Raw genomic sequence first — 26,901 nt, forward strand, 5'->3', positions numbered from 1 at the left:
ACAGCGGAACAAACTGAAAGCTCCGGTGCCCGACCCCACCCCCGGCCTCCTGGCCCGGGACCCCTCCCCTCCCGGGATCCCCCGGGATTCCCCACCCCTCCCGCACCGCCGGGGACCCGGCCGGCCTGGCGCGAGTCCCTGTCCGGGCCCCTGGCTCGGCCCCCAGGTTGGAGGAGCCCGGAGCCCGCCCTCGGAGCCACAGCCCAGCAGCAGCGGCGGCGGCTGCAGACTGGAGGTGAGCGGGGCGGGGGGGGGGGGTGGAGGGGCGCGGAGGAATGGAGTCGGAGCCGGGGCCGGGGCAGAGGCAAGGGAGCCCGGGCTCGGGCGTCTAGGTCAGGGGGTCTAGCGGCAGGGCGCGGGACCGGAGTGGAGGTTTGGGGCCCCACGGGAAGGAGGGCTGGGAGAGGATGCAAACTTTTTCTGCCTTCAACCTCCTGGCCTTGTCCTTGCTTCTTCCTCACATCACCTCTTGGCCTTCCCTGGAAGTTTGACCTCTGCGTCCTGCCCATAACCTCGGGGCAGCTGCTGCTGCTGGCCTACTTTTCTAGGCCGGCCGTGGCTGGCGTGAAGATTGAGCTTATTCTGCATTAAGTCAAAGACAAAACTGTCGACACCCTCCGCTCCTCCCAAGCGCTCTCACCACTGAGCAGCACTGCCTCCACCCATCCTTTTCCAGGGCCCTTCTCCGGGTTCCTGAGAACCTGCAAGGTTTCCCTGGTCAGGATGGGCAGTGGTGTCAGAGGGGTCACTCTGGAAGTCCCCTAGCTTAGATTAAAGAGTTGGACATGATAGGAAGAGACTGGTCAGAGAGTTGAAAACAAAATTAAGCCTTAGACCCGGAAGATACCTTTTGGGGATGGGGAAGGAATAATAGTATTTCCTCATTGGTGGGTGAGGGAGGAAGGGAGGGAGGGAGGCAGGCCCAAAGAGAGCGGAGGTAAAAATAAAACTGAGATTTGAAAGTAGAGGAAACCTAGTTATAAAGGAAAGGGAGGGGGCGGGTGGAGAGAGCCTGTGAACTCAAAGCAGGTGGCAAATGTCATTGGGCTGTGACAGACATTTTTAGGGAGATACTGGATTTCCTAACACAGCCCATTTTTCTGTCAAAGTACCTTTAAAGAGGATTACATGATTTTACAGGATGGCAGAGTATTCTGTGTGTCTATTAAAATCAACAAACACAAAAAAATTTTTTTAAGATTTTATTTATTTGAGAGAGAGAGCAGGAGAGCAGGGTGAGGAGTAGAGAAGCAGACTCCCCCGCTGAGCAGGGAACCCAACGTGGGGCTTGATCCCAGGACCCCTGGATCATAACCTGACCTGAAGGCAGACGCTTAAGTGACTGAGCCACCCAGGCGCCCAATAAACACATTTTTTTTATTTTTTCATTTTTATTTTTTTAATTTTTTAATTAATTATTTTTTAAATTTTATTTGACAGACAGAGATCACAAGTAAGCAGAGAGGTAGAGAGAGAGAGGGAAGCAGGCTCCCTGCCAAGCAGAGAGCCCGATGCGGGGCTCGATCCCAGGACCCTGGGATCATGACCTGAGCCGAAGGCAGAGGCTTTAACCCACTGAGCCACCCAGGTGCCCCAACACATTTTTTTAAAAAGATAAAACTATTGGGACGCCTGGGTGGCTCAGTTGGTTGAGCGGCTGCCTTCGGCTCGGGTCGTGATCCCGGCGTCCTGGAATCAAGTCCCACAACGGGCTCCTTGCTCGGTGGGGAGCCTGCTTCTCCCTCTGCCTCTGCCTGCCATTCTGTCTGCCTGTGCTCGCTCTCTCCCCCTCTCTCTCTCTGATAAATAAATAAAATCTTAAAAAAAAAAAAAAAGATAAAACTATTTTCCTTAACATGACAAAGCCAACTTAGCATATTGATGACAGCACATTCTGTTGGCCGAGAGATAGGGAATATAGTCTTGGTTCTGGAAGAGAAATCAAGCAATCGGGTGACATGCTTAGAAAGGTTAAAATATGAATAAGCACATGCAAGTACTAAAATGTCACTATAGAAATATTTTGCAAATTGTGAAAGAAAAGTGTACTCTTGCTTTTACCAGCAAGGATAATAGCCTGTGAGATGAATAGCACCATGGGCCTCATTGAATAGAGCAGTTTCTGTTTTCTTCTGAGGTCTTGTGAAGTGGGAGGCGATGGCAAGGGAGCAGTAGTGCACTCTGCCTTTCTCCTCTGATCCTATGGACATATCCTTTTATTTATAGACTGAGATGATATAAAAATATACAGGCTTTTTCAATCCTAAAATACATTATGGGATTAGAGTTTGGTCCTCAAATTGCCAAATGTCCTCCTATTCCAGCATCCCTGTCCCTAGAGTCACTGAAAGTGATCTGTACTATAATAAACAATCATAAAAATTTCCACATTTTTGTAACTGTCCCATTCATTTCTGTAGCCAGACATTCTTTTTTTTTTTTTTAATATTTTTATTTATTTATTTGAGAGAGAGAGAGACAGTGAGAGAGAGCATGAGCAAGGAGAAGGTCAGAGGGAGAAGCAGACTCCCCGTAGAACTGGGAGTCTGATGTGGGACTCGATCCCAGGACTCCAGGATGATGACCCAAGCCGAAGGCAGCTGCCCAACCAACTGAGCCACCCAGGCGCCCCTGTAGCCAGACATTCTTAAGCTTCGGGAAGACCTTTGGTCATTTTGACCTCCGTTCAACCCTGCTTTCCCCTTTTGAAATGCTTCAGTTTTAGCTTTCTTTTGTCGTAGAATTCATCTCCTTATTGTTTGAGGTCTTTACAGAGGCCCCGGGATCTTTAACCTGGGCCTGTGGGCTCATGCTTTTGGTCATGGAAAGAGGAATGCCTCTCTCTAGCAGTACCTCCTTCTCAGCCTAACAGATTTCTGACATCCTGCTGTTCCTTGCACTTTCCAGGGCCCGTGCTTGTGATTCTCAATGGAGAGTGAAAGCACAGATTCATAATGAAAACCAGCCCCCGTCGGCCACTGATTCTCAAAAGACGGAGGCTGCCCGTTCCTGTTCAAAATGCCCAAGGTGAAACATCAGGAGAGGAACCTAAGAGGCCCCCTGCCCAACAAGAGCCTGGTCAAGCACAGGCCTCCAAGGACGCGGCAGAGTCCAACTCCTGCAAGTTTCCAGCTGGGATCAAGATCATTAACCACCCCACCATGCCCAACACCCAAGTGGTGGCCGTCCCTAACAATGCCAATATCCAGAGCATCATCACAGCATTGACCGCCAAAGGAAAAGAGAGTGGCAGCAGTGGGCCCAACAAGTTCATCCTCATCAGCTGTGGGGGAGCCCCCACTCACCCTCCAGGACCCCAGCCTCAAGCCCAAACCAGCAATGATCCCAAGAGGACAGAAGTGGTCACCGAGACCCTGGGACCAAAGCCTGCAGCTAGGGATGTGAATCTTCCTAGACCACCTGGAGCCCTTCCCAGGCAGAGATGGGAGAGCTGTGGTATGTGGTCTGCAAGGCAAAGGGGTGAGGAGCCCAGCCTTTCCTCTCTGGTAGCAAGGACTGCAGTCCGTCACATTGGTACTTAACAGATAGGCACCTAGCCTGAACCAGGGAAAAGTCTTGTCTTTCTTCATCCCAAATCCTTGACCCAGATCCTTTGGGCACCATCGAAAGTGCCCAAATTATAATTTAGCATTTCTCTTATTTTTCTTTATATTAGGAAAGGATTTGTTTTTTGTTTTTTTGTGTTTTTGTTTTTTGCTGTTCTCTTCCCCGTTGACCATATAAGGAAATAGGAATCTTTCTCCATTTTAATAAAGGAGAAAATGGAAGCATGAGGAGGAAAAGTGACTTTGCACAAATACTAACGCTTTGGTAAAGTTGCCTTGACTGATGTCTCAGGCTCAGTGTGGCTCCTGAATTTCTCCTGAGATCTGTAATGGGGCAGAGTACCTGAGGACCACAATAGATACAGCACGTGTTCCCTGTCCCTACGGGTAGAGGTTTGGAGAGATGCTCCCTACCCACCAATTTTTATGGGCCTGCCAGGCACAGGGATCAGGCAGCTAAGTGGCATCTTGGGTTGTTTACTCTCTAGCTGGTGGCGAGGCGGCAGGCTGCATTCTCGACAACAGCTTGACCAACATCCAGTGGCTTGGAAAGATGAGTTCTGACGGGCTGGGTTCCAGCAGCATCAAGCAAGAGATGGAGGAAAAGGAGAATCGTCACCTGGAACAGAATCAGGTAAAGGTGACTTCTCACTAGGGAAGTCGGGGACAGGGCAGGGCACTTCTAAGAAGGGAAATGGATCAAGTGACCTGTAGAGCAGAATTTCCAAGCTCTGGTATTAGCCCTTCGCTTAGCGCTATTCTGCATAACATTTGAGCTACCTTTGTGCCTGTCATCTGTTTGGCCCCATCTGTGACATTTCCTTGAGGGCGGTTGTTCCTGGCTCACTGTGTATTCCATGAGCACTAAGTTTAGTCTCTGCACTTAGCAGGTACTGGGTAGATATTCGGGAAATGATGAAGTTGAAATCTTTCCTTAGTTGGGAGAAATTGAGCTTTAAAGAGGCAGCCCAACAATATGGAAGGAATAGAGGATTTTTGACAAGACAGTCCTATTAGGGACGCCTGGATGGCTAAGTCAAGCGTTGCCTTCTGCTCAGGTCATGATCTCAGGGTTCTGGGATCGAGCCCCACATCGGGCTAGCTGCTCAATGGGAAGCCTGTTCTCCCTCTCCCACTCCCCCGCTTGTGTTCCCTGTCTCGCTGTGTCTATGTCAAAAAAATAAAAATCTTTTAAAAAAGAAGATAGTTCTATTAGAAGATACATTAATAGCAAATAAAGTTGTTAGATGTGCATTTTATTTATTTATTTATTTATTTATTTATTTATTTTTAAGATTTTATTTATTTATTTGACAGACAGAGATCACAAGCAGGCCAAGGCAGGCAGAGAGAGAGGAAGGGAAGCAGGCTCCCCGCCGAGCAGAGAGCCTGATCCCAGGACCCTGAGATCACGACCCGAGCCGAAGGCAGCGACCTAACCCACTGAGCCACCCAGGCGCCCCTAGATGTGCATTTTAAATAGTCTGGCAAGCAGATTCAATTTGATCCAACTATGGGGCCTGGTGGTGGTTTTTACTGTATTGCTGCATATGCCCTTAAATCTATCATTCCACAGCCTTTAAAAGTGACAATTTACATGAATGTGTGCATAAGTAAAACTTAAAACTTGTGCACTTTCTAAAGTTAGAGCTCAGGTTTTAAATTGTTTTTTTTAAGATTTTTTTTTTTTTAAGGGGCACCTGGGTGGCTCAGTGGGTTAAGCCGCTGCCTTCGGCTCAGGTCATGATCTCAGGGTCCTGGGATCGAGTCCTGCATCGGGTTCTCTGCTGGGCAGGGAGCCTGCTTCCTCCTCTCTCTCTCTCTACCTGCCTCTCTGCCTACTTGTGATCTCTCTCTGTCAAATAAATAAATAAAATCTTTTAAAAAAAGAAAAAAGATTTTTTTTTTAAGATTTACTTATTTTTTTTTTTTGATGGAGAGAGAAATCACAAGTAGGCATAGAGGCAGGCAGAGAGAGGGAGTGGGTAACAGGCTACCTGCTGAGCAGAGAGCCTGATGCAGGGCTCGATCCCAGGACCCTGAGATCATGATCTGAGCCGAAGGCAGAGGCTTAACCCACTGAGCCACCCAGGCGCCCCTATTTTTTTGAAAAAGATGTATTCATCTATTTATTCCAGAGAGAGTGAGAGATTAGGCGAACGGAGGGGCAGGGGGCGCAGAGGAAGAGAGACAATCTCAAGCTATCTCCAAGCTGAGTGCCAAGCCCAACCCGGAACTCGATCCCATGACCCTGAGATCATGACCTAAGCTGAAACCAAGAGTCAGAGGCTCAACTGACGGGGCCGCCCAGGCAGCCCAGAGCTCAGTTTTTTCAACTGTGACTGATCAGCTCTTTGCCTAAGACTTAGCCAAATGTATGCTTTGCAGACATTTGTCCGTCCTATATTCCTAAAAATATCTCATACAAACCCCCAAAAGACATGGGTTTATTCACATCCCATTGGTAGTAGAGAGCAGATGAAGATGTTGGTCTCTTGACTCCCAAGTCTGAAAAATGAGCATGATTTTAGGATAAAAACAATGCTTGAAGAATCCTGATGTACAGGCACCTGGGTGGCTCAGTCGTTAGGCATCTGCCTTTGGTTCGGTCATGATCCTGGGGTCCTGGGATCGAGCCCTGCGTCTAACTCCCTGCACGGTGGGAAGTCTGCTTCTCTCTCTCCTGCTCCCCCTGCTTGTGCTCCCTCTCTCACTGTCTCTCTCTGTCAAATAAATGAATAAAATCTTTAAAAAAAAAAAATTCCTCATGTACACCCAAACTTTCCTGAGAGGTTTCCACTAGCAGACTGGACCTCCACTTATTATGGGACAACATATTCAACGAAATGAACAATGACACAGAAGTGGCTCCACATTGTCCAGGGACTGGACTAGATCATTGCTAAGCTTCCTGATCCTAAAATTTTATTCTATGGAATAGTTGTCTCAGATGAGTAGGTTTCTAGCACAATTCCATCAGTTAAAAGGTTTCTCTAGGGGGTGTTATTTGAGGGGGCCCCGGGAAGGTCTTATGAACTCTTCCATGTCATTTCTTCTTGTCTTTGGCATCTCGTAACCCACAGGTCGAGGAGCCCCCGGGAGCATCCACATCCTGGCAGGACTCTGTGTCTGAGCGGCCACCATACTCTTACATGGCCATGATACAGTTCGCCATCAATAGCACCGAGAGGAAGCGCATGACCTTGAAAGACATCTATACTTGGATCGAGGACCACTTCCCCTATTTCAAACACATCGCCAAGCCAGGCTGGAAGGTACATAACCCGTAGCGACAGTTTGTCCAGCAGTTTGTCCACACAGGTGTGCAGCCTTGTGTCCAGTGCTCTGAGGAACAGTTCAATGCCGAGAAAGCTGGAACTGTAAACAAGTGTATGTTTCTCAGATGTGACTTGAACGGCAGCTGGAGTGACTAAGTAGCTTTACGAAAAGACCTTAATGAAAAAAAAATGCTGTCCATGACCCAAGATTCACCTCCTCTAATGTCACATGTCTTCTCCAGGAGGCAGAGATTCTCTCTTCATTGTACCTGTGGGGACACTGAGGTCCCTTGGAGTTGCTGTCACTCATACTAACTGACAGGGCCACAGCATTGGGCTTCTGACAGACAGAAAACCCAGCTACAAGCAAGGGTTTTCTTTTGTTTTGTTTCCTCCGTGGTAGAACTCTTCACACTCTTACCTCAATGAAATTTCCTGGTTTCTTAGTTTCTTCACTTCACTTGCCACTGATTGCTTCACAGCCTCGGTCCTCTTTCCTAGCCGCTGATACCTATCCGGGTCTTTTCTTTTACTATCAGCCATTGGATTGATGGATTAATGGCCCGGCTTGGCAGCTCCTCGGTGTGGAACAGCAGGGAGAGAGCTCCACTAGGCAAGACCGCGAGGACGAGGAGGACACTGCTGGCTACAACGGGGGAGGCCTGAGGCTGATGTCCCCTCGGGGACGACTCTGAAGCTAAAGTAGCTGACTAGTAGTTGTCTTTCTGTCCTTGCAGAACTCCATCCGCCACAACCTTTCTCTCCACGACATGTTTGTTCGGGAGACGTCTGCCAATGGCAAGGTCTCCTTCTGGACTATCCACCCCAGTGCCAATCGCTACTTGACGTTGGACCAGGTGTTTAAGGTGAGTATCCTGGTTCCCTCTAAATAGGCCAGAATTGGTCATCCTAGTATCCATCTCAAAAGGAAACAAGTTGTCCTTGTGATGCCCTTACCTGGCCAGGGCAGACTTAGAAGCCAGACAGCCTAGAGACGAACTACATAAAACTAGCCGAATTAAATACAGTTGACATACACCAAATGACACACTTCTAGGCTATACCAGGCCTTGGGGAGGGCTGCTCTGATCCAAATAGATGACTTCCCCCGGCAGTGTTTCCCGAACTGCTTTGTGGATAAGAATTGCCCGGGCTTGCTTGTTAAAACAGAGTGTCCCAGGCCCTGATCGTGGGGCTTCTGACTCAGTGGGTCTGGGATGGGACCAGGTATATGCATTTTTATCAAGCCTTTCAGGTGATTCCTACAGAGAAAGTCTAGAAACCTTGCACTGAAAGAGCCCTTCTTCAGCCTGGAGACCAGAAACCAGCCACCAGAACACCTTTTCAGAAGTGATTGTTTGGGGATTTCAGAGTCCCCACAAGGCAGCTTGCAAGCTATCCCTGTTCCCCTGGGCTGGCACATTGTCCCCTGGGACCCTCAGCATCTAACAGGACTAGCTGTTTTTCCCAACCTGGGCAGACTGACCACGCTGGTGGTAACTTCATCTCATTTCTCTCCCACAATGCCTGACCGCCACCAGCCACTGGACCCAGGGTCTCCACAATCGCCTGAGCACTTGGAATCAGTAAGATTCTTCTCCTCCCGGCTCGGGGCTTGGCCTTGTTTTCCTTTCACCGCGCAGCATGCTTTAGTAGACAGGGGAAGGGAGCCTATGTGGCTTGTGTGACTGCCAGCCCTAAGCACAGAGCACCCTGAGCTCCTGGGAGTAAGGAAATTGACGGCCGCCACCTCATGTCCCCGTTCCTCCCAGCTCCTGCCCACTTCTCCTCCCCCCAGCAATGGGCACAATGAAGGTCATGGAGCAGAGCACAGTGTGGCAAGAGGACGTGCCACAGGCTTTGTGCAAGACGGCAACCTCAAGTGCATGGTGTAGGCCTGGCAGGCAGCAGTTATCCCTCTTTTTTTCCTACCTGGCTTTTCTCTGCCACTAGTAGAGCTCCATGCTTTAGCATCCCCTGGGGGTGGCAAGGACACATGGATGAGTTGGTAGGATTGTCCTGCCATGGTAGGTCTGTGTGCCATCCACCTGTTCCCACTAACCAGGCTCTGGAGACAGTGCTCACTTGCATCCACCCCAGACCAGCCTTTTCTTTCTGGGCTGTCGGTTAGCTCAGTGCACAGTACCGGAGCAGCTGGCGGGTTCTCCTGCCCTCTCCCCCTGCCTCATTAACCCAGGTTTCTTTCTCTCCCTCTCTGCCACAAGCAGCAGCAGAAACGACCCAATCCTGAACTCCGCCGGAACGTGACCATCAAAACTGAACTCCCACTGGGCGCACGTTAGTATGGGACAGTGGGCATCAGGCTAGTCCTTGCTCTGGGGGCATATTTTAAAGACAACCAGGCTGCAGGAGTCTGTGGCCAAGCTCACAGGGCGCTGAGTCCAGAGAATGAGAGAGAGCTCCCGGGATTGAGAAGGGCGGTATTCCTGGACCCCTGCTCCTGATCTCTCCCGTGTCCTCCTAGGGCGGAAGATGAAGCCGCTGCTCCCACGGGTCAGCTCGTACCTGGTACCCATCCAGTTCCCAGTGAACCAGTCACTGGTGCTGCAGCCCTCGGTCAAGGTGCCACTGCCCCTAGCAGCTTCCCTCATGAGCTCAGAGCTTGCCCGCCACAGCAAGCGAGTCCGTATCGCCCCCAAGGTGAGTGGCTTCTGTTTTGCTCTGAGGAGACACTCCAGTCCATTAAAAGTGTTAAACCTATAGTTTGCAAGCACTCTGCTAAGTGTTCCGGGAGAAGCTTATAAATCTAATTGGGTAGAACAAAGCGTTTCCCTTTGTATGGCAAAGGAGAATTCAAGAGCATTATAAGAGCTAAAGAAGAACTTGGATTATGGTATAAGTGATGTCAGAAGCCCATAGACACCTGATGAGTTTATTAGAACTACCTTTGGGTAAGCAAACATGTGTGGCAATACCATTCTGATGGGCAGTGCTGTGGAGGCAGGAGATGCCAGTTTATACCTAGTAACGGTAGAGCAATTGGGTCAGTCTAGCTCCGGAGGTTCTCAGCCTCCATACTGTTGACATTCAGGGCTGGATAATTCTTTGTTGGGGATGGACAAATAAGGTCCTACCCACTGAGGGATCTTTTAGCAGCATCCCTTGTCTCTCCCCACTACATGCCAGGAGCCTCCCCTGGTGTGACAATTAAAACATGTCCAGACATTGCCACATGTCCCCTAGAGGATGAGAGGGTGGGGATAGCACCCCTTGGTTGAGCATCAGTGACCTATTTGGGGGAGAAAGTGAGGAGAGTTAAGTGAAGGCCATCTCGTGATGAGCTACCAAGTTTGGACTCTGTAGAGAAGGGTTTGTGAGCGAAAGCCGACTGGTAACAAAGCAGAGAAAAGGGCCCCCTTGCCTCCTTCTCTGAGATGGAAAGAGCATGGGCTCTAGAGTTTAGAGAGACTTGGGTTTGCTTTATTTTTTTTTAATTGAAAAAATATTTTTTAAATATACATAAAATTATACATATACATACCACCATATGTAATTTTACCTAAATGTATCCATGTGACTATAGCCCATATACTGTTTTCATTTTATTTACAGTCTTTTTTTTCCCCTTTTCTTTCTGCCTCCCCTCCCCAACCTTCACTCATATCCCCCTGCTGCCTGTGATACCCGTTGCTGACCGCATAGTGTGCTTGCTTTTGTCATATGTCCTCGCTCTTCGCGTACTATAGGTACACACACAGCCATAATCACTTTATATATGTACATACGACACCCAGAACCTTCAAAATGGGATCACGCTACACTTTCCTGCCACAGGGAGAGTCTTCCAAGTTACTTGACATTGGCTCTAATTCATTGATTCTTAATAGTCACATAATAATCCATAGTGTGCCTAGGCCATAAATTTTCTAGCATTCCACTTTTATGGGTACATTTTGTTTCTGGCTTTTTTGCCCTATGAACAACAACAGCAATAAATGTCTTTGCAGGTACCTTTCTTACAAGTGCTTTTATTTCTGCGGGCTAGAAAACCAGACAAGAGATTGCCCAGGGGAAAGGTGTTTTCCATTTTATTAAATCTTAATAGATATGGTTTCCAAAAAAATATACAATTTACATTTCTACCAGCAATATGTGACAAGATCTGTATCTTTGTCAGCAATTGATATTAATAGTCTTTTACATATTTGCCCATTTGCTATGTGTAAATGATATCTTCTTGTTTCATTTTATCTCTCTTTGCTTATCAGTAAGTGCCAGTACCTTCTCGTTATGTTGGGTCACTTAGAATGGTTCACCACGAGGTTGTTATGTTGAGGCATGGCCCATTTTTCTAGGGGATTTTGATAATAATGTGTGAAAGTTCTTTGTTATTAAAATATTAACCTCTGTCCTTGGTGCTGAAGTTGGGTTTTTTTTTTTTAAACTTTCGTTGTTTATCTCTTGGTTTATGGAATCTCTTGCCACAGTAAAAGATTTTAAGTTTTTATATAGTCAACTATGTCTCTCTTCTCTTTTACAGCTTCTGGGTTTCCAGTCTTGCTTAAGAAGTTCGCCCCCCACCCTCAGATTGTACATGTAGTCTCCTAGATTCTCTTTCAGGATTCGTATGGTTTTAATTTTTCTGTTGAAGTCTTTGTATATGGTATGGAACAGGCATCCAATTTTATGGTCTCTCAGCTGCATACTAATTGTACCAACGCCATATTTAAACAACATTCTACCTTTGACCCCCAGAATTGAACTATGCCCTTCATCATATATTCTCATATTTCATAATTTGTAAGACTTTAAAAAGACCAAAAAGAGGACCAGTACCAGCATGTGGCTTATTTTAGTCATGATCTTGTGTCCCGCCTGGTGACTGGGGTGAGTGTCAAAGCCTGGAGAGCTCCCTCTCACCACACACCTGCTTTCCTTTCAGGTGCTGCTAGCCGAGGAAGGGGTGGCCCCTCTGCCCACCACAGGGCCTGTGCAAGAAGACAAGCTCCTGCTTGGAGAAGGGCTGTCTCCTCTGCTGCCAATTCAGTCCATCAAGGAGGAAGAACCCCAGCCTGGGGAAGAAATGCTGCCCTTGGGGAGACCCATCAAAGTAGAGAGCCCACCCTTGGAGGAATGGCCCTCGCCATACCCGTCTGTCAAAGAGGAATCGTCTCACTCCTGGGAGGGCTCGTCCCACTCTCCCACTCCAAGGTCCAAGAAGTCCTACGGTGGGCTCAAGTCCCCAGCCCGGTGTGTCTCGGAAATGCTCGTGATTAAACGAAGGGAGGGGAGGGAGATGAGCCGGTCTCGAAGGAAACAGCACCTTCTGCCTCCCTGTCTGGACGAGCCCGAGCTGCTCTTCGAGGGCCCTGGGGCTTCCCAGCGAGCCACAGAGCTCCCTTTGCCTGCAGAGTCCTCTGAGCCTGCCTCCCAGCTTGGCTACTCCCAGGAGGAGGGAGGACCTTTCAAGACACCCATTAAGGAGATGCTGCCCATCTCCTCCACCCCGAGCAAATCTGTCCTCCCCGTAACCCCTGAATCCTGGAGGCTCACACCCCCAGCCAAAGTAGGGGGGCTAGACTTCAGCCCAGTACAAGCCACCCAGGCTGCCTTTTGCCCCCTGCCTGATTCCCTGGGGCTGACGGATTTTAGCACCACCCCGCTGAAAAGTATCCCCCTCTTTGACTCACCCCGAGAGCTCCTCAATTCGGAGCCTTTTGACCTCACTGCTGACCCCTTCAGCACCTCTTCTCCCTCAGATATGGAAGTCCCCAAGCCAGACTCCCCTGGGCCAGAGGTGACCAGCCTTGTAGCCAACCGTTCTCTGACAGAAGGCCTGGTTCTGGACACAATGAATGACAGCCTCAGCAAGATCCTGCTGGACATCAGCTTTCCTGGCCTGGAGGAAGATCCTCTGGGCCCTGACAGCGTCAACTGGGCTCAGTTCATTCCTGAGCTGCGGTAGAGGTCTGGCCTTACCCTTGCTGCCCAAGCTGTCCATACTTCCAGGAGCTCGTGTGGCTGGGCCATCCAAGCCTCATCTGGAGTGAGAATAACAGGCAGGGACCATCTACTCCTCTAATTCCACTTCGCCTGGTCACACCATGGCCACTACTGAGCCCTCTGCAAGCAGCGAGGCCCTGGTGACTGGTCACTGTGCCACCAATGCTCCCCCAGAGAATCCAGTTCCTCACTCTCCCTGCTAGGAACTGAAAGGTGGGAAGAGCAAAAACAAGGGTGAAAAAAGATTAGGAAACCCCCCAGACTGTTTACACCTGAGCCCAGCAGTCTCCCACCTTCCCTGCTCCTTGCAGCGTGGCCCTTGTAAATAGTATATATTCTCCAAATTATCCTCTAATTATAAATGTAAGCTTATTTCCTTAGATCATTATCTAGAGACTGCCAGAAAGTGGGTGGGATGACAAGGGATTTCAGTTTGCTTCTGTTCCTTGCTTTTAATTCCTAGAGAAGGGAGGACATGCCGTGCACGGTTTCTTCCAGGCCCAGGAGACCTGCTTCAAGGACCCTTTACTGTAGACACCCAGACAAGCAGATCTGCTTCCAAGGGTCTCTCTTATTGCCCATCCCTCCCACCTTCCCATGTTTCCAAGTCCGCTTTCCTGCAAGAAGAAATCCTGATAAAAAGGTCTCTTGTTGGGTCAGGAGTTGAATTGGGGGTGGGGGAGTGGATGCATCTGAAGCAAAGAATGGGTGCCCAGATGTGCTCCCATGAGACGTTTCTCTGATAATGTCCCTAATCATGCCAGAGAGACTAGCCATTGCCAAGAACTTGGCCCAAGGCTTGAGAAGACTGAAAGGGCCCTGCCCTGCCTAGCTTCCTTAGCTCACACCTCGGCTTTGCTACGAGCCACCCTAGGCCCCAGCTGACCTCATGCATGTGAGCCAGCTCAAGAACACTACCATGACTGTCAATAAAATCCAGGGTGGAAGTGTGGTTTCTGTGGTGTGTCGGTGTCTGGTCCCTGAAGCCTAGGGAGGGGTTGGAGGAGACTGGGAGACGATGGAGATGGTGGTGACAGGGAAGAGGTAAGGCCCACAGCCAGCATGAAGTACGAGGAGGAAAGCACTGCCTGCCCCACGCAGGGCACTCCCTGCCCAGGCACACATCCTTCCTAGCACAGAACCTGGCAGATTTCCCGGACTGGTCCTGCATGGCCAGCCTCTTCAGCACCTCTGAACCTGATGGTTAATTGGCCCTTTAGTGCTCCCTGTAAGGAAAGGCCTACAGAGGGGCAGGGTCCTCCCCTCCCAGAGCAGTAGGGAAGAATGGGCAGAGATATAGGTGCCTTAGGACCACTTCTACCCCAATCCAGGACATGGGAGCCAGTCTGCCCTGCTTTTTTCTTCCTGCCCTCCTAGACAAGTCCCTCCCCAGAAGCTCCTCTGGTCACCATCTTTTGCTAAAAATGTAGGAGTCCTATCCGCCTGCCTGTCTCACCTGAAAGCAGCCAGGGCCCAAGAGACTGATGAGTCTCTCCCACGGGGGTGGAGGGGTAAGTCCTCCTGTGTCATCACCCAGGAAGCATCACCATAGCAACCCCAATAGCAAACAATGCTGCCGGGAAAAGTCTTCCTTACAAAGCGGCTCCTCCTGGCAATCGGTGCCACAAGAGGAATGGCCAGTGGCTCACAAAGACAACCCAGAGGGCAGAAAGATCCACCCCATGTCCAAAAACCTTTCTTGCAGGTAGGAGGTGGGGCCCCATCTCCACAGCCTCCACACGCTGCTTGGCTGAGGGCTGTCCCCTGGGGTGGGCCATACTTTCTTTTGGTCAGTTGATCTGGCCCAGAGCTCTCCTACCATCTTCTTCTCTTAGCCATATAGTATTGTGAACACAGAGCTCAGCCCAGAGAAAAGGAGATGCCTGGTTATCACATCTCCCAGCCCCACCTCCTGGGGTGGTCATGGAGAAATGACAGCGGAGTGGGCCCAAGAGACAGGTGAGTTTTGGGAATCAATAAAGTCCTAGGGTGGAAAGGAGGGAGAGGCATTTTGAGTAGTGCAGGCCGATGGCTCAAGTCCCAGCTCTGCCACTCACCAATCTGGCAACCTTGGGTGAGTTACTTACCCACATTGTGTCTTGCTTCTTGCCTCCTTGAAATGGGACAGTTAACACTTGCTCTAGGATCTTGAGGGTTAATTGAGTTGTGGGTGTGTTTAGCACAGTGTCAGGACACACCTGCTACTGTGTTCATTTCACGGGAGGTGGGACACAGGAAAGGGAAGGAACCAGCCTTCTAGATGTTTTCCATACATGCCTGTGTCTGGATGAGAAGTGAGGGAAATGCACCTACAACAGACAAGTAACAGGACGAGTCTGGGAGAGAAGAGCCTCTGGGCTGCATTCTCTGGAGAAGGATTTCCCTTCTCCGTGTTGCTTGGTAAGGGGCATTTCCCCCTCACAGTTTCCTCAGGCCTGGTGTATCCTGTTAGGAGCACAAGTCCCGGGCAGGGGCTGGCGGGGTGGGGGCGGGCAGGCAGAGTGGAGAGGACGGGTAAGGTAAAGAGTGAAGGGCAGGAAGACAGAAGCTGAGGAGAGAGGGTGGGAGGGAGAGCAGAAGATAAGAAACCCAGGGGACTCCTACAGAGCAGACAGAACTTCTGAGGCAGGGCAGGAATAAAGACAGTTTTTGGCCAGACCACCAGGCTCCTGATGAGAATCCGGCCTCTTGTCTCCGCGGCCGCTCCTGGGAGAGAGAAGCAGAGTAGTCCCCCAGACTCCCTTTTGTCTCTCCCTAGATGGCCCATGCCAGCGAGCCCCTCCTGCCCCCACAAACGTGGGCTCAACGTGAGTTCCTCATCCCCAACAAGTCCTGGGAGTGTCCCGGCTTCACCCAGCAGGCCCAACACCGGCTGGCGCTGAGGCCGCCGCCCTGCACGGAAATCAAGTCTGAGGTGCGTCGCCGACTCATCTACCCCTGGAAGGACTCCCCACAGCACACGTGGGGCTTTCACACGTGGCTCGATGTGGGCCGTTTGCCTGCCACCTTTCCCACCAGGCCCGACAGGCCCTACGATAGCAACGTGTGGCGCTGGCTGACGGACTCCATGGCCCACGGCTGCCCCCCAGCAGAACCCCCCATCCCCCCACCCACCTGGATGGGCCAGAACAGCTTCCTGACCTTCATCCACTGTACTCCTATCTTCGTGGATGAGAACAGGAAGAACCAGGTGATTGTCAGGACGGTACAGGAATTGAGAGAGCTGGAGAGACTCAAGCTGAGGAGTGAAGTCAGAGCACCCCCACTGGACACCAAGGGCAACATCCTGCCCCCAAAGAAGTTCAAGAAGTAAGAGGAGCTTCTTCCTGGGCCAGGTGGGGAGGGTGGGCGGCGGTGAGAGTGGCCTCACCTAACCTACTTGTGTTCAGGTGACCCTCTCTCTCTCTGGTCCCTGTCTCTGATGTCTACCTCAGTACTCTAGCCCTCCCGCCTTTGATCATCCATTCTGAATGTAGCTGGAAGGTGTGGAGGCAAGGGAAGGACAGCTAGGGGAGGTTGCTTAGCCATTTCACTAGAATGCACCGAGTACACCTAGGTGCTTAACCCCTGTGAGGCCCTGGGGGTACAGACAAATATCATCCAGGGAGCTTAGGAAAGGCAGATACCTACCCACAGGCTTGGAAAGGCAGATGACTACGAAAGCCCATGCATGCCACTTGTCCAAAGTGTGACAGAAACAGTGAACCTTGTAAGAATATCAGTTACTAGTGGAAAGAGCTGAGAGCTGGCATCAGAGTCTTGGACTGAAGTCCAGACTTGGCAACGTGTTTAGTTTTTCCAGACCCAATTCCATCACTGATAAAATGGGGGCCGTAAACACCGCATCTGCCTCGATGGGAGAAGATAAAATGGGTTAACGGAGCTAAGAAAGCACTACACAAAAAACAAAATGTTATTACAGAAATGCAGAGGAGGGAGGGGTTGCTGTGGGCTGGAGCGTCCCGGCAGGAAGGCTTTGTGCAGGTACCAGGAGAAGGCTGGACGGGCAGGAAGCCCTCAGAAAGGTACAAAGAAGGGCATGGAGGGTTGACTGGTCCGAGTGGAGACAGGAGTGTGGAAGGGGTTAATGGAGTGCCCGGCAGCCCCCCCCACCCCGCTGCCCACCGTGGGAACTGGGAACTCAGCACCATTATCTTCTGTACAGAGTCCCCAAGGGGATAAGGCAGGAAAGGGGGCGGGGAATAAGGATAGAGTATCTCAAATTCCAATGCCAAGGGCATTAATAGAAGCAGTGAGGGGTTGGAGGGGAGGCAGTGGAGATTTTTAATCCTTTCAAAAAATGTCAACCATTTTGGCTTCTGTCCGCAGCCCTTGCGGGACGGACTGTTGATTGCTAGTATGTGCTAACTAACACTAGGACATACAAAGGTGCTAAGACTTAGATCACTCCCCATAAAACTAACAATAAAAATAAATTTCAGTGAAATGACAGTGCCAGGTGTTGTAATAAGTTGAGCTATACTATTTATAACCTCCCACGACCCCGAATCGAAGCTATTACTAACAACCCCATTTTACAGATTGGGCATCTGAAGCAGAAGTCACTTATCTCACCCAAATTCATACAGCTAGTAAAGTGGGGGAGTTGGGATTCAATCCTAGACAGCTCAGAGCCAGATCTGCATTCCCAACCACTTGCACTCTGGCCCGACTGGGGAATGGGACATGTTCACCGCTACTTCTGATGTGATATAACGTTTCATAAAGACGGCGTAAGAGAAACACAGTTATCCACAAAGAGAGCTGAGTGCAATGCCAGGCATTCAGTGAGTGTGTGTGAGGACTTAGAAGCCACCCAGATCTAGGTAGCAATCTACTCAGCTCAATCCCAAACTTGCCACACCACCTTGACTTTCTCTGTGCCTCACTTTCCCCAGTATGTACTGGAGATGTACCTGGTACCTTGCAGGGTTGTTGGAAGATGCAAAGGCATGGTGTCTGGCATAGAGAGGGGGCTCAGTAAGTCGTGTCATTAGTCCATCATCCCCGTGAGAGGAGGATCCTTGTTTCCCTCTGTTTGCTGCTGGAGGCCCAGTCCCTGGAGCCAGGAAGGAAGGAGACCCAGACAGGGTTTTGCTGTTCACGGAGGACATGGTCCTTGAGCTGAAACTTGAAGAATGTGTACAAGTTCACCAGGTGGAAACAAGACAGAATGGTGAGAGCAAGGGCCCATCCCGTCCTGTTGTTCCTTTTGAGCGGTTCTGTAAGGGGTTAAAATACATTTTAAAATGTCACTGGAGGGACGCCTGGGTGGCTCAGTTGGTTAAGCTGCTGCGTTCAGTTCAGGTCATGATCCCAGGTCATGATCCCAGGGTCCTGGAATGGAGTACCACATCGGGCTCCTTGCTCAGGGGGGAGCTTACTTCTCTTTCTGCTTCTGCCTGCCATTTTGCCTGCTTATGCTCTCTCTCTCTGACAAATAAATAAAATCTTTTAAAAAAATAAAATGTCACTAGATGTGCCTGGCTGGCTGGGTCAGTTAAATGGCCAATTCTGGGTTTCAGCTCTGTTGCGATCTCAGGGTCCTGGGCCAAGCCCCATGTCCAGCCGCATGTCAGGCTCTGTGCTCAGCATGACATCTGGTTGTAGATTCTCTCTTCCTCTCTCTCTGCCCCTCTCCCTGTTCATGCTTGCTCTCTCTTACTCTCTCTCAAATAAATCTTAAAAAAAAAAAAAGTCTCTAGATCAGCAAGAGGGCACATTTTGAGCGTGAGAGACCCAGAAAAGACTTCAGACAGGTCTAAGCTTTAAGACGCCCACAACATTGCTGAGAAATAGAACACTGATACATAAACCCAGTCGTTCTCAATTCTGATAGCACATTACAATCACCCCACCCATGAGATCCTAACTTACTTGGCCTGGGTGGAGGGACAGCCTGAGCACAGGGATTTTAAAAAGCTCCCTGGGAGTAAGTCTAATGTGCAGCCAGGCCTGAGTATGTCTGCTGTAAACCAAAGACAGCAAGCATCAGCTGGATGAGCTGCAAAGTATGTTGAAGCACAAGAAATTTGCCACCATTCAACCGCTGTTGTTTATTTTATTTTATTTTATTATTTTTTAAAGGTTTTATTTATTAATTTGACAGAGAGAAATCACAAGTAGTTGGAGAGGAAGGCAGAGAGAGAGAGAGAGGGAAGCAGGCTCCCTACTGAGCAGAGAGCTCGATGCGGGACTCGATCCCAGGACCCTGAGATCATGACCTGAGCCGAAGGCAGCGGCTTAACCCACTGAGCCACCCAGGCGCCCCTATTTTATTTTACTTTTTAAAGATTTTATTTATTTGAGGAAGAGAGACAGAGAGAGCCCTAGCGGGAGCAGGGTGGGAAAAGAAGCAGACTCCCCGCTGAGCAGGGAGCCTGGTGCGGGACTCGATTCTAGGACCCTGAGATCATGACCTGAGCCTAAGGCAGACCCTTAGACTCAGTGGGGAGTCTGCTTCTCCGTCTCTGCCTACTGCTCTCTCTGCTTTATGCTCACCCTCTCTCCCTCTCTGAAAAATAAATTTAAAAGAAGAGGAATAGGAGATTGACCATCTAAGCAACATAATTTCACCATCCTGACACCAAACACTCACACGGTGTGCATGCTCTCTGGCATAAACCAATATCCAATAAGAAAAAGAGACAGGGGCGCCTGGGTGGCTCAGTGGGTTAAAGCCTCTGCCTTCAGCTCAGGTCATGATCCCAGGGTTCTGGGATCCAGCCCCACATCGGGCTCTCTGCTCAGCAGGGAGCCTGCTTCCTCCTATCTCTCTGCCTGCCTCTTTGCCTACTTGTGATCTCTGCCTGTCAAATAAATAAATAAAATCTTTTAAAAAAAAGAGAGAGAGACAGAGGGGATTCCCTCCCACCAGCTCACTCCCTAGCTTATGTTACAGTAATAGAAAAATGTTAGCTAAACATGGCTTTATACCTCAGTCTCAAGATGTGCATGACAAATACACTTGCAGGGCATAAACGCATTATTTTCGTACGGCACTGATGTGAATGACGACAGTTGGTCAGCCTTTACCACTATCAGAATATACAGGTTCACCCTACTTGGGGCACCTGGGTGGTTCAGTCAGTTAATGTTTGGCTCTTGGTTTTCATTCAGGTCATGATCTCGGGCTTGTGAGATCCGGCCCCACACTGGGCTTCACACCGAGCTCGGAGTCTGCTTGGGATCTTCTCCCTCTCCCTGTGACCCTTCCCTCGCTTGCACTCATTCTCACTCTCTCTCTAAAAAAAACAATAAAATAAAACAGCAGGATCCCAGTGATGATCCTTTCTTATTTTGAACAATATTAGTTTGGAACCTTGCTTGGTTGGCATTTCATCATTATCGTAATTTGAAATAATTCTGATTTTTTAAAAAGCCTACGGAATTTTTTTTTAAAGATTTTATTTATTTATCAGAGAGAGAGGGAGAGAGCGAGCACAGGCAGACAGAATGGCAGGCAGAGGCAGAAGAAGAAGCAGGCTCCCTGCTGAGCAAGGATCCCAGGACGCTGGGATCATGACCTGAGCCGAAGGCAGCTGCTCAACCAACTGAGCCACCCAGGCGTCCCCTATGGAATTTTTTTAAAGTCATCTCTACACCCAACATGAGGCTTGAATTTGCCACCCTGAGATCAAGAGTGGGGTGCTCTACTGACAGCCAGCCAGGTGCCCCAAGTCTATAGAACTTTTAAGCACTGTTTGGTGTTTAATACGATGGCTTTTCAAAAAATTTTCTTTTGAGAAGATCACGAAGAATTATAAATCGGGAGGGCTTACCTTTGTAGCATTGTGAATATAAGCGTTTATTAAGCTATGAGAAGAGCATTGTGTTTCCCTTCTTACTCCTCCCACCAATGCCTGCCCCTCTTCTTTGACCTCTCTGTCCTCTGCACACCCCTTTCCCCCGACAGGTACCAGCACATCTCAGCTGGTGGAAGGTTTGAACCCCGACGCCTCCAGCTCCTGCCCAACCCACTTCCCAGTGATCTTGCCAGGGGCTGGCCCTGCCCGAACCCTCTGCCTCATTACCAGGAAAAAGCGCTAAAACTGGCCTTGCTGCCCAGTGCGCCCCTGAGCCAGGACCTTGTGAGGAGGTATCAAACGCTGATAGAGAACCGGATTGCCTTGCCCCTCTGTCATCTCTCCAAGGCACCACCTGATAAAACCAGGAAAGAAGCAAGGAAGACGAAGAGAAAACCCGGACAGATCTAAAGAGCCTCCAGCTGGGCGAGGACCATGTGGGGCAACAGTGTCCTCTACCAGTGTACCTTCAGCAAGAAGCCTTTGGGGTGGTGGAGGACTGGTTCAGAGCCTCACCACCATCCCTCCAACTGCAAGCCACCTCTGTCCCCCAGGCTCGTGGAAACTCTACTGAAACCCTAAATTAATCTCTCTCTTCCTTGGAGGACTCTCTCATAGCGAAAGGGAGGATTGAGTCAGGTAGAGCAGGGACAGCAGAGGGAGATCAAGTTTTTAGGGACAGAATGAGGAGTGGGGAGGAAGAATGTGTGTGTGTGTGTGTGTACGCGCACGTGCGTGTGCACTTGTTGGGGTGGGAAACGAGGCATAGTAAGCAACGTGGCTAAGAACTTACCTTGACTCCCATAACCCATTTGCAGCACAACTGGGATTGTTCAGGGGTACAGGAAGCTTCTGAGGCAAAATAACCTCGATTCCCCACCTCCCTAGACCATAAGATGTCTGAACAAAGACCAGAAGCAACTCTGCCGGATTGTGGTTCCCACACAGGGTCTGGGAGCGGAGGTCAGGCCAAGGCTGGTGCTAGAGGGTGGAAAAGTCAGGGCTGAGGACGGCTGGCCAGCGCTCTGCGGAGGGATAGGAGGAGGGCAAAGTAGAGATTCAAGGTAAAATGGTGGTCACCTCAGAGCATGATGTAAGAGCCTTGGGCCTGCGTGGCAGGTGACCCCAGCTGGCCCAGCTTTGGTGGTGGGAGGTCAGAGATAAGGAGCCTGAAGTGCAGGAAGCCTGAAGTGCAGGAAGCCTGAAGTGCAGCAAATCCTGTTGGTCAGAAAAGGGCTGCCCCCCAAGCTGGGGTGAAGATTTGGTGTGGGTGGCCCAGGAGAAGGGGCAGCAGGGAGGTGGCTGGAAGGGGAAAATGTGTGTGATGCAGGCCTCCGTGTGCCCCTGTCCGAGTTGGTGATCTTCTTCATTGTGATCACCCTGAGATCACCCCAAGTTGGTGATCTTCTTCACTGTGGCTTCTCCTGGGCTTCTGGCCACTGCCCTCTTGCCCACTTTTCTCCAGCCCCCTAGGTACCTGGGAGCTGAAACCCCACCAGGGGTTCTAGCCCTGGTTTGGCTGCTAACCAGCTATACAACCTTTGGGAAGGGCATCGGCTCTCTCTGCCTTTCAGCTTCCTCATCGGCGTGGTAGGAGCCACTAGAGTAGAAATGGGTGGAATAAAGAAAATAGTGTAAGTGAAGTACCCGGGAAGTGTCTGGCTCAGCGTAGGCGCTCCGTAAATGAAGCCATCAGCCAGTAGTTATTCATAGACTACAGACAGTGGGGGTGGGGGGTGGGAGGGATATTATTCAGTCACAAAGAGGCAGGAAGGACTGACACGTGCTACAATATCGATGAACCTTGAAAATAGAGCGTTGAGGGGTGCCTGGGTGGCTCCGTTGGCTAAGCATCTGCCTTCAGCTCAGGTCATGATCCCAGGATCCTTGGATCAAGCCCCACATTGGGCTCCCTGCTCAGCGGGGGGCCTGTGTCTCCCTCTGCCTGTGTCCCTCCCCACCCCTCCCCACCCTGCTCGCACCTGCTCTCTCTCACTCTCTCAAATAAATGAAATATTTTTTTCTTTAAATGACGCTGATTTTATTTCTATGAAACATCTAGAAAAGGCGAATCCATAGAGACAGTAGGTGGATTGGTGGTTGCCGGGTGCTGGGGGAGAGGCGAGCGGGGACTGACTGCTCAGTGAGTACAGGGTTTTCTTTTAGGGTGGGGGAAATATTTTCAAACTAGACAGAAGTGATTACATGACATCGTGAATGAACAAAATGCCACTGACCTGTATGCTTTAAAAATGGCAATTGTTTTGTTATGCTCATTTGTTATGCTGTTATTTATTCTCAAAAACAATTACAGGGGCACCTGGGTGGCTCATTCGGTTAAGTATCTGCCTTCGGCTCAGGTCATGATCCCAGGGTTCTCCATGGGAGCCTGATTCTCCCTCTCTCTCTGCCTGCTGCTTCGCCTGCTTGTTTTCTCTCTCTCTCTGCTAAATAAATAAATATATGTTAAAAAATAATTACAGTAAATAAGGTGTGATAGTTTTCAAATTTCCTTCTGGTTCCAAATCTATGGTTCTCTCTCTCTCTCTTTTTTAAGAGATTTTATTTATTTATTGGACAGAGAGCGAGCGAGCAAGGGAACACAAGCAGGAGGATTGGGAGAGGGAGAACAGTCTTCCTGCTGAGCAGGGAGCCCCACAAGGGTCTCAATCCCAGGATCCTGGATCATGACCTGAGCCGAAGGCAGTCACCCAGTAGGGCTCAATAGCTGAGTCCTGACTACTCTTCAGTAGTCCTTCTCCTTAACACTTCTCTCCAGGATATGTGTAGGGACTAGGTGGGGACCAGAGCCCAGGGGGAAGGAGACTCACTTGAGTACTCCCGGGGAGTGACAGCTCTGGGAATGTGCCCATCCTTCCCACTGGGGGTTAAGAACCCTGGTGGAAATCAGGGGGTCCCTTTACCTAGGGTCCTAACAGGTCAGAACTGAGCGGGCCATGAGGACACAAGATGAACTGTGGCAGGGTTTATTTATTTTTCAAAAATTGTGTTTATTTGTCAGAGCACAAGCAGGGGGAGCTGCAGGGTTTAGATGGCAAACCAGGACCCATGGAGAAGGGGCTCGCTCCGGGCTACACAGCCAGGCATCCCCGCCCTCCTGGTAGTAGATATGTGGCACTGGACTCGGGGCTTGGGCTCAAGGGCTCGTGTTCCCGTCCTGCTTCTCTTCCATTATTCTATCGCCACAACTGACCTGCTAATGCCTGGGTTTTCTCACCTCCACCGTGAGAGGCCCGGGGGAAAGCTGGATGGTTAATATGAAGAGTTGGGAAATGGAAAAAAGGAGGCCACTGGGATTGTTCAGAGAATGTCTCCTCCCCTGCTGGCCTGGAAGCTACTGGAAGGCAGGAAGATAAGGGGAACTTACACAGACTCCTGCCTTGGCAGATCCAGACCCCTCCAGAAGCTGGTAGCCTCCCATCGGAAGGATTTCCACCCGGCCCACCACCTTTCTGCTCTGTTCTCTGGAGAGCAAACTCCTTCTTGCGGACTACAGCATCATCAGAGGTCTTCTGGTCCACAGGCCCGTCTGAGATGCAGAAGCAAGACCCCCAAAATTCCTGAGCTGCACTGGGGCGTGGAGACCTGAGGGACAGCGATGGTATCCAGACCCTCTCCTGGGCTTGGGGACTCTTCCACGGTGATCCCCAGCTCAGCCTGCTTGCACCCAAGAACACCACCTTCCCCACCCAGCCCCCATATACACTAGTGAGTATGGAGTTCTCGAAAGCCCTTGTTGGGGTGGAATGGAGGATTCCTCTCCCCTGGGCCTGCCTTAAAGATCTACTCTCTCACCACAAGTTGCTGCTCCCTGAGGTGACAAATCAGACTTCCCTTCTTCCCCAGGCTCACTTCCTACCTTCCTTAGGACCCTCTGTCCTTTTCATTTTGACTTGTTGCTGACTCACTTGCTCCAAACCCTTCATCTTTTTGTTTCTCTTCCTTTTGCAAGCCCTCTCCTCCGTATGCTGTCCACTGAACCACACACATTTACTTATTTACAACACAAACAGTTGCTTCTTCCAATTTATTATGATAATTAGTGGTTTCGGTGGCCATTCATAGAGTCCCCCCTCTCATGGTAATCTCAAGCGACAGTCTCTGAAGGTCTCAGGACAGAACCTCACACAGGCCTCCACGCTCTTGTATCTTGCCCTCATTCCAGGCCAAAGGTCAAGGTTTCGCCGGGTGGTTCCCCTTCGTCCACCACCATTCTGCCTGGATGTTCACTGAATGTGGACCCAAGCAAGCTATCATACATGGCTCCTGGTGAATAGTCCATGACTTCTCTGGAGGTCATGGCCAGGGGAGCTGAGAGCCCGCCCAAAACCTCGGGGAGGAGAGAGAGGAAAATGATGGAAAACGGAAGCAGGAAGGAAAGCAGGTAAACACAGGAAGGAGGAGGAGAAGTGCTGAAGCCAGAGGAAAGGCAAAGCAGGATTCTCTGAAGCAACGAGATTGAGCATGGGTGGAGGCACAGGGCAGCCTTGTCAGATCCTCTGAGGGCATTTGTGGTATCCAGATTTTGACATGGAGCCCAGCAGGTGAGAGGAATTGGCAAGTAGGAAAGGGGAATGAGTAGACCGGGGTCTGGAGTGAGCGCTCAGGGTGTTGGTCGGAGTCTGCCGTCAAGTTCAGGTGGGGAACTCAATGGGTTGTTCTAGGGTCTCATCACCTAGGTAGATGGGTTAATATTGGCATGTCTCCTCCTGCATCCATGGGAGTCTTGCTGACCCATTCGTTCAACTAATTTTGGGTAAGAAGAGAGAGAAAAGACAGGGAAAAAAAAAAAAAAAAAGACCCACCTTCAGAAAGCCTAGGAGCTGGTGGGAAGGTGGACAAGTAAGTAAAAATAGTGTGAGAAATAATATCAGAGATAACCAGTCCAGCTGTAACATGGGAGCAAAGGGGAGAGGCATCTAGGAGTGTGCATGTGTGTGTGCAACACACTTGTGTGTATTTGCACGTACAGTTCCCAAATAACAACAAATACTTACTCAGCTCTCATTACGTGCTAGGCAATGTTTTGAGAACATTCCAAGAATCACCCCATTTAAATCTCACAACACTAGGAGATAGGTCCCACCAGAATCACCACTTTAGAGAGGAGTAAACTGAGGCACAGGGAGCTCTTAACCAGTTTGCTATTCTGCCTCTCATTTAAATTTCACAGAAATTCTACAAATTACATGTCTTCCCATTTTCCCAGGAGAGGCAGTAGATTCCAAAACTTAAAACACGTCACTCAGAGTCACCCGCTAATGACCGAATTGGAATACTTGACCAAGCTTTGTCTGAGTTCAAAACACCGTGTTCCATCTTGTTTCAGAATTTTCTGTGCCTTGGTCTTACCATCCGTAAAATAGGAAAAGATCATCCAAGTGTCAAATAGAAAACGTTGCCATAGTCTGGTAATTTTTGGAGTAGAGGTAGGGTGATAAATTTCAAAATTGGCACAGACTTCCTGGGACCCTTGCCGGACAGGAGAATTCTGGAAAACAACTTCATTCCTGTGCTCAGCAGATCTGACAGGGCCAGAGGAGAAGGCCCGAAATAGAACTGGCTGCCCTTCACCTTCCATGGGCTCAAGGGAGCTGTTTGTCTAGCTCTGAATAACCCATTCTATGAAGAATATTCTGGGAATTTCCTTATGTGGCAGTGCAATGTCTGGGTGATTCCACTGTGCCAAAGGAGCTCTCCTCCCCATCCCTGCCGTCAGAGATGAGAATCGGCATTACTCAGCCCTGAAGAAAAAAGGTTAAAAAGAAGACGTGTATTTAGAGGCATGAAAGCTTATCGCAAGGATGGTGGGAATGGTGGGAACCAGTTCATGGCCATCTCCACTGAGGCTTGGACAGGGCTTCTGAATAACAGCTACAGGTCTTTAGAGTAGATATAAAGAAGAACTTCCTGAAATAGGCGAGAGCTACTGACATTGATTATATCAGGTTCAAGGAAACAAGTTGTGAATCTATTTAGACCAGTGTCATCCAGTAGAAATGTAATAGGCCCGTATATGACTTTAAACTTGTTAGTTTTCCTATTAAAAAGGTAAAAAGTTGGGGTGCCTGGGTGGCTCAGTTGGTTGAACTTCTGACTCTTTGGTTCAGGTTGTGATCTCAGGGTCATGCAATTGAGACCTGCTCGTGGCCCAAGATTGGCTCAGGGTCTTCTTGAAACTCTCTCTCTCCCTCTGCTTCTCCTCACCACCCTGCACTCTCACTCTCTTTCTCTCTCTCAAATAAAGAAATAAAAAAAATTAGAAAT

The 26,901-nt window shown here is 49.7% G+C and overlaps 2 protein-coding genes across 12 annotated transcripts; both read left to right on the forward strand.

The window, feature by feature from the left end:
• Positions 1-2: 2 nt before the first annotated feature.
• On the forward strand, positions 3-13,760 carry FOXM1 (forkhead box M1). Of its 10 annotated transcripts, none has more exons than XM_082738059.1 (10): positions 110-235; positions 2,908-3,480; positions 4,055-4,200; positions 6,650-6,841; positions 7,582-7,710; positions 8,386-8,430; positions 9,070-9,142; positions 9,330-9,505; positions 11,346-11,373; positions 11,748-13,760. In XM_082738059.1, the coding sequence occupies exons 2-10, from the start codon at positions 2,955-2,957 to the stop codon at positions 12,080-12,082; spliced, it is 1,650 nt and encodes a 549-aa protein (XP_082594185.1). In that variant the 5' UTR covers positions 110-235; positions 2,908-2,954; the 3' UTR covers positions 12,083-13,760. The 10 variants fall into 10 exon arrangements, with proteins under 10 accessions (XP_082594182.1, XP_082594185.1, XP_082594186.1 ...); XM_082738060.1 differs by having other exon boundaries at positions 9,073-9,142; XM_082738061.1 differs by having other exon boundaries at positions 2,908-3,456.
• A 618-nt stretch (positions 13,761-14,378) lies between these two features.
• TEX52 (testis expressed 52) lies at positions 14,379-21,791 on the forward strand (the record flags this gene model as incomplete). Of its 2 annotated transcripts, none has more annotated exons than XM_082738127.1 (3): positions 14,379-14,513; positions 15,567-16,117; positions 20,724-21,791. In XM_082738127.1, the coding sequence occupies 3 exons, from the start codon at positions 14,379-14,381 to the stop codon at positions 21,022-21,024; spliced, it is 987 nt and encodes a 328-aa protein (XP_082594253.1). In that variant the 3' UTR covers positions 21,025-21,791. The 2 variants fall into 2 exon arrangements, with proteins under 2 accessions (XP_082594253.1, XP_082594254.1); XM_082738128.1 differs by having other exon boundaries at positions 14,447-14,767.
• Between the last annotated feature and the right edge of the window lie 5,110 nt (positions 21,792-26,901).

The sequence above is a fragment of the Mustela nivalis genome, assembly GCF_964662115.1.
Source record: "Mustela nivalis genome assembly, chromosome: 7".
Taxonomy (NCBI): Eukaryota; Metazoa; Chordata; class Mammalia; order Carnivora; family Mustelidae; genus Mustela; species Mustela nivalis.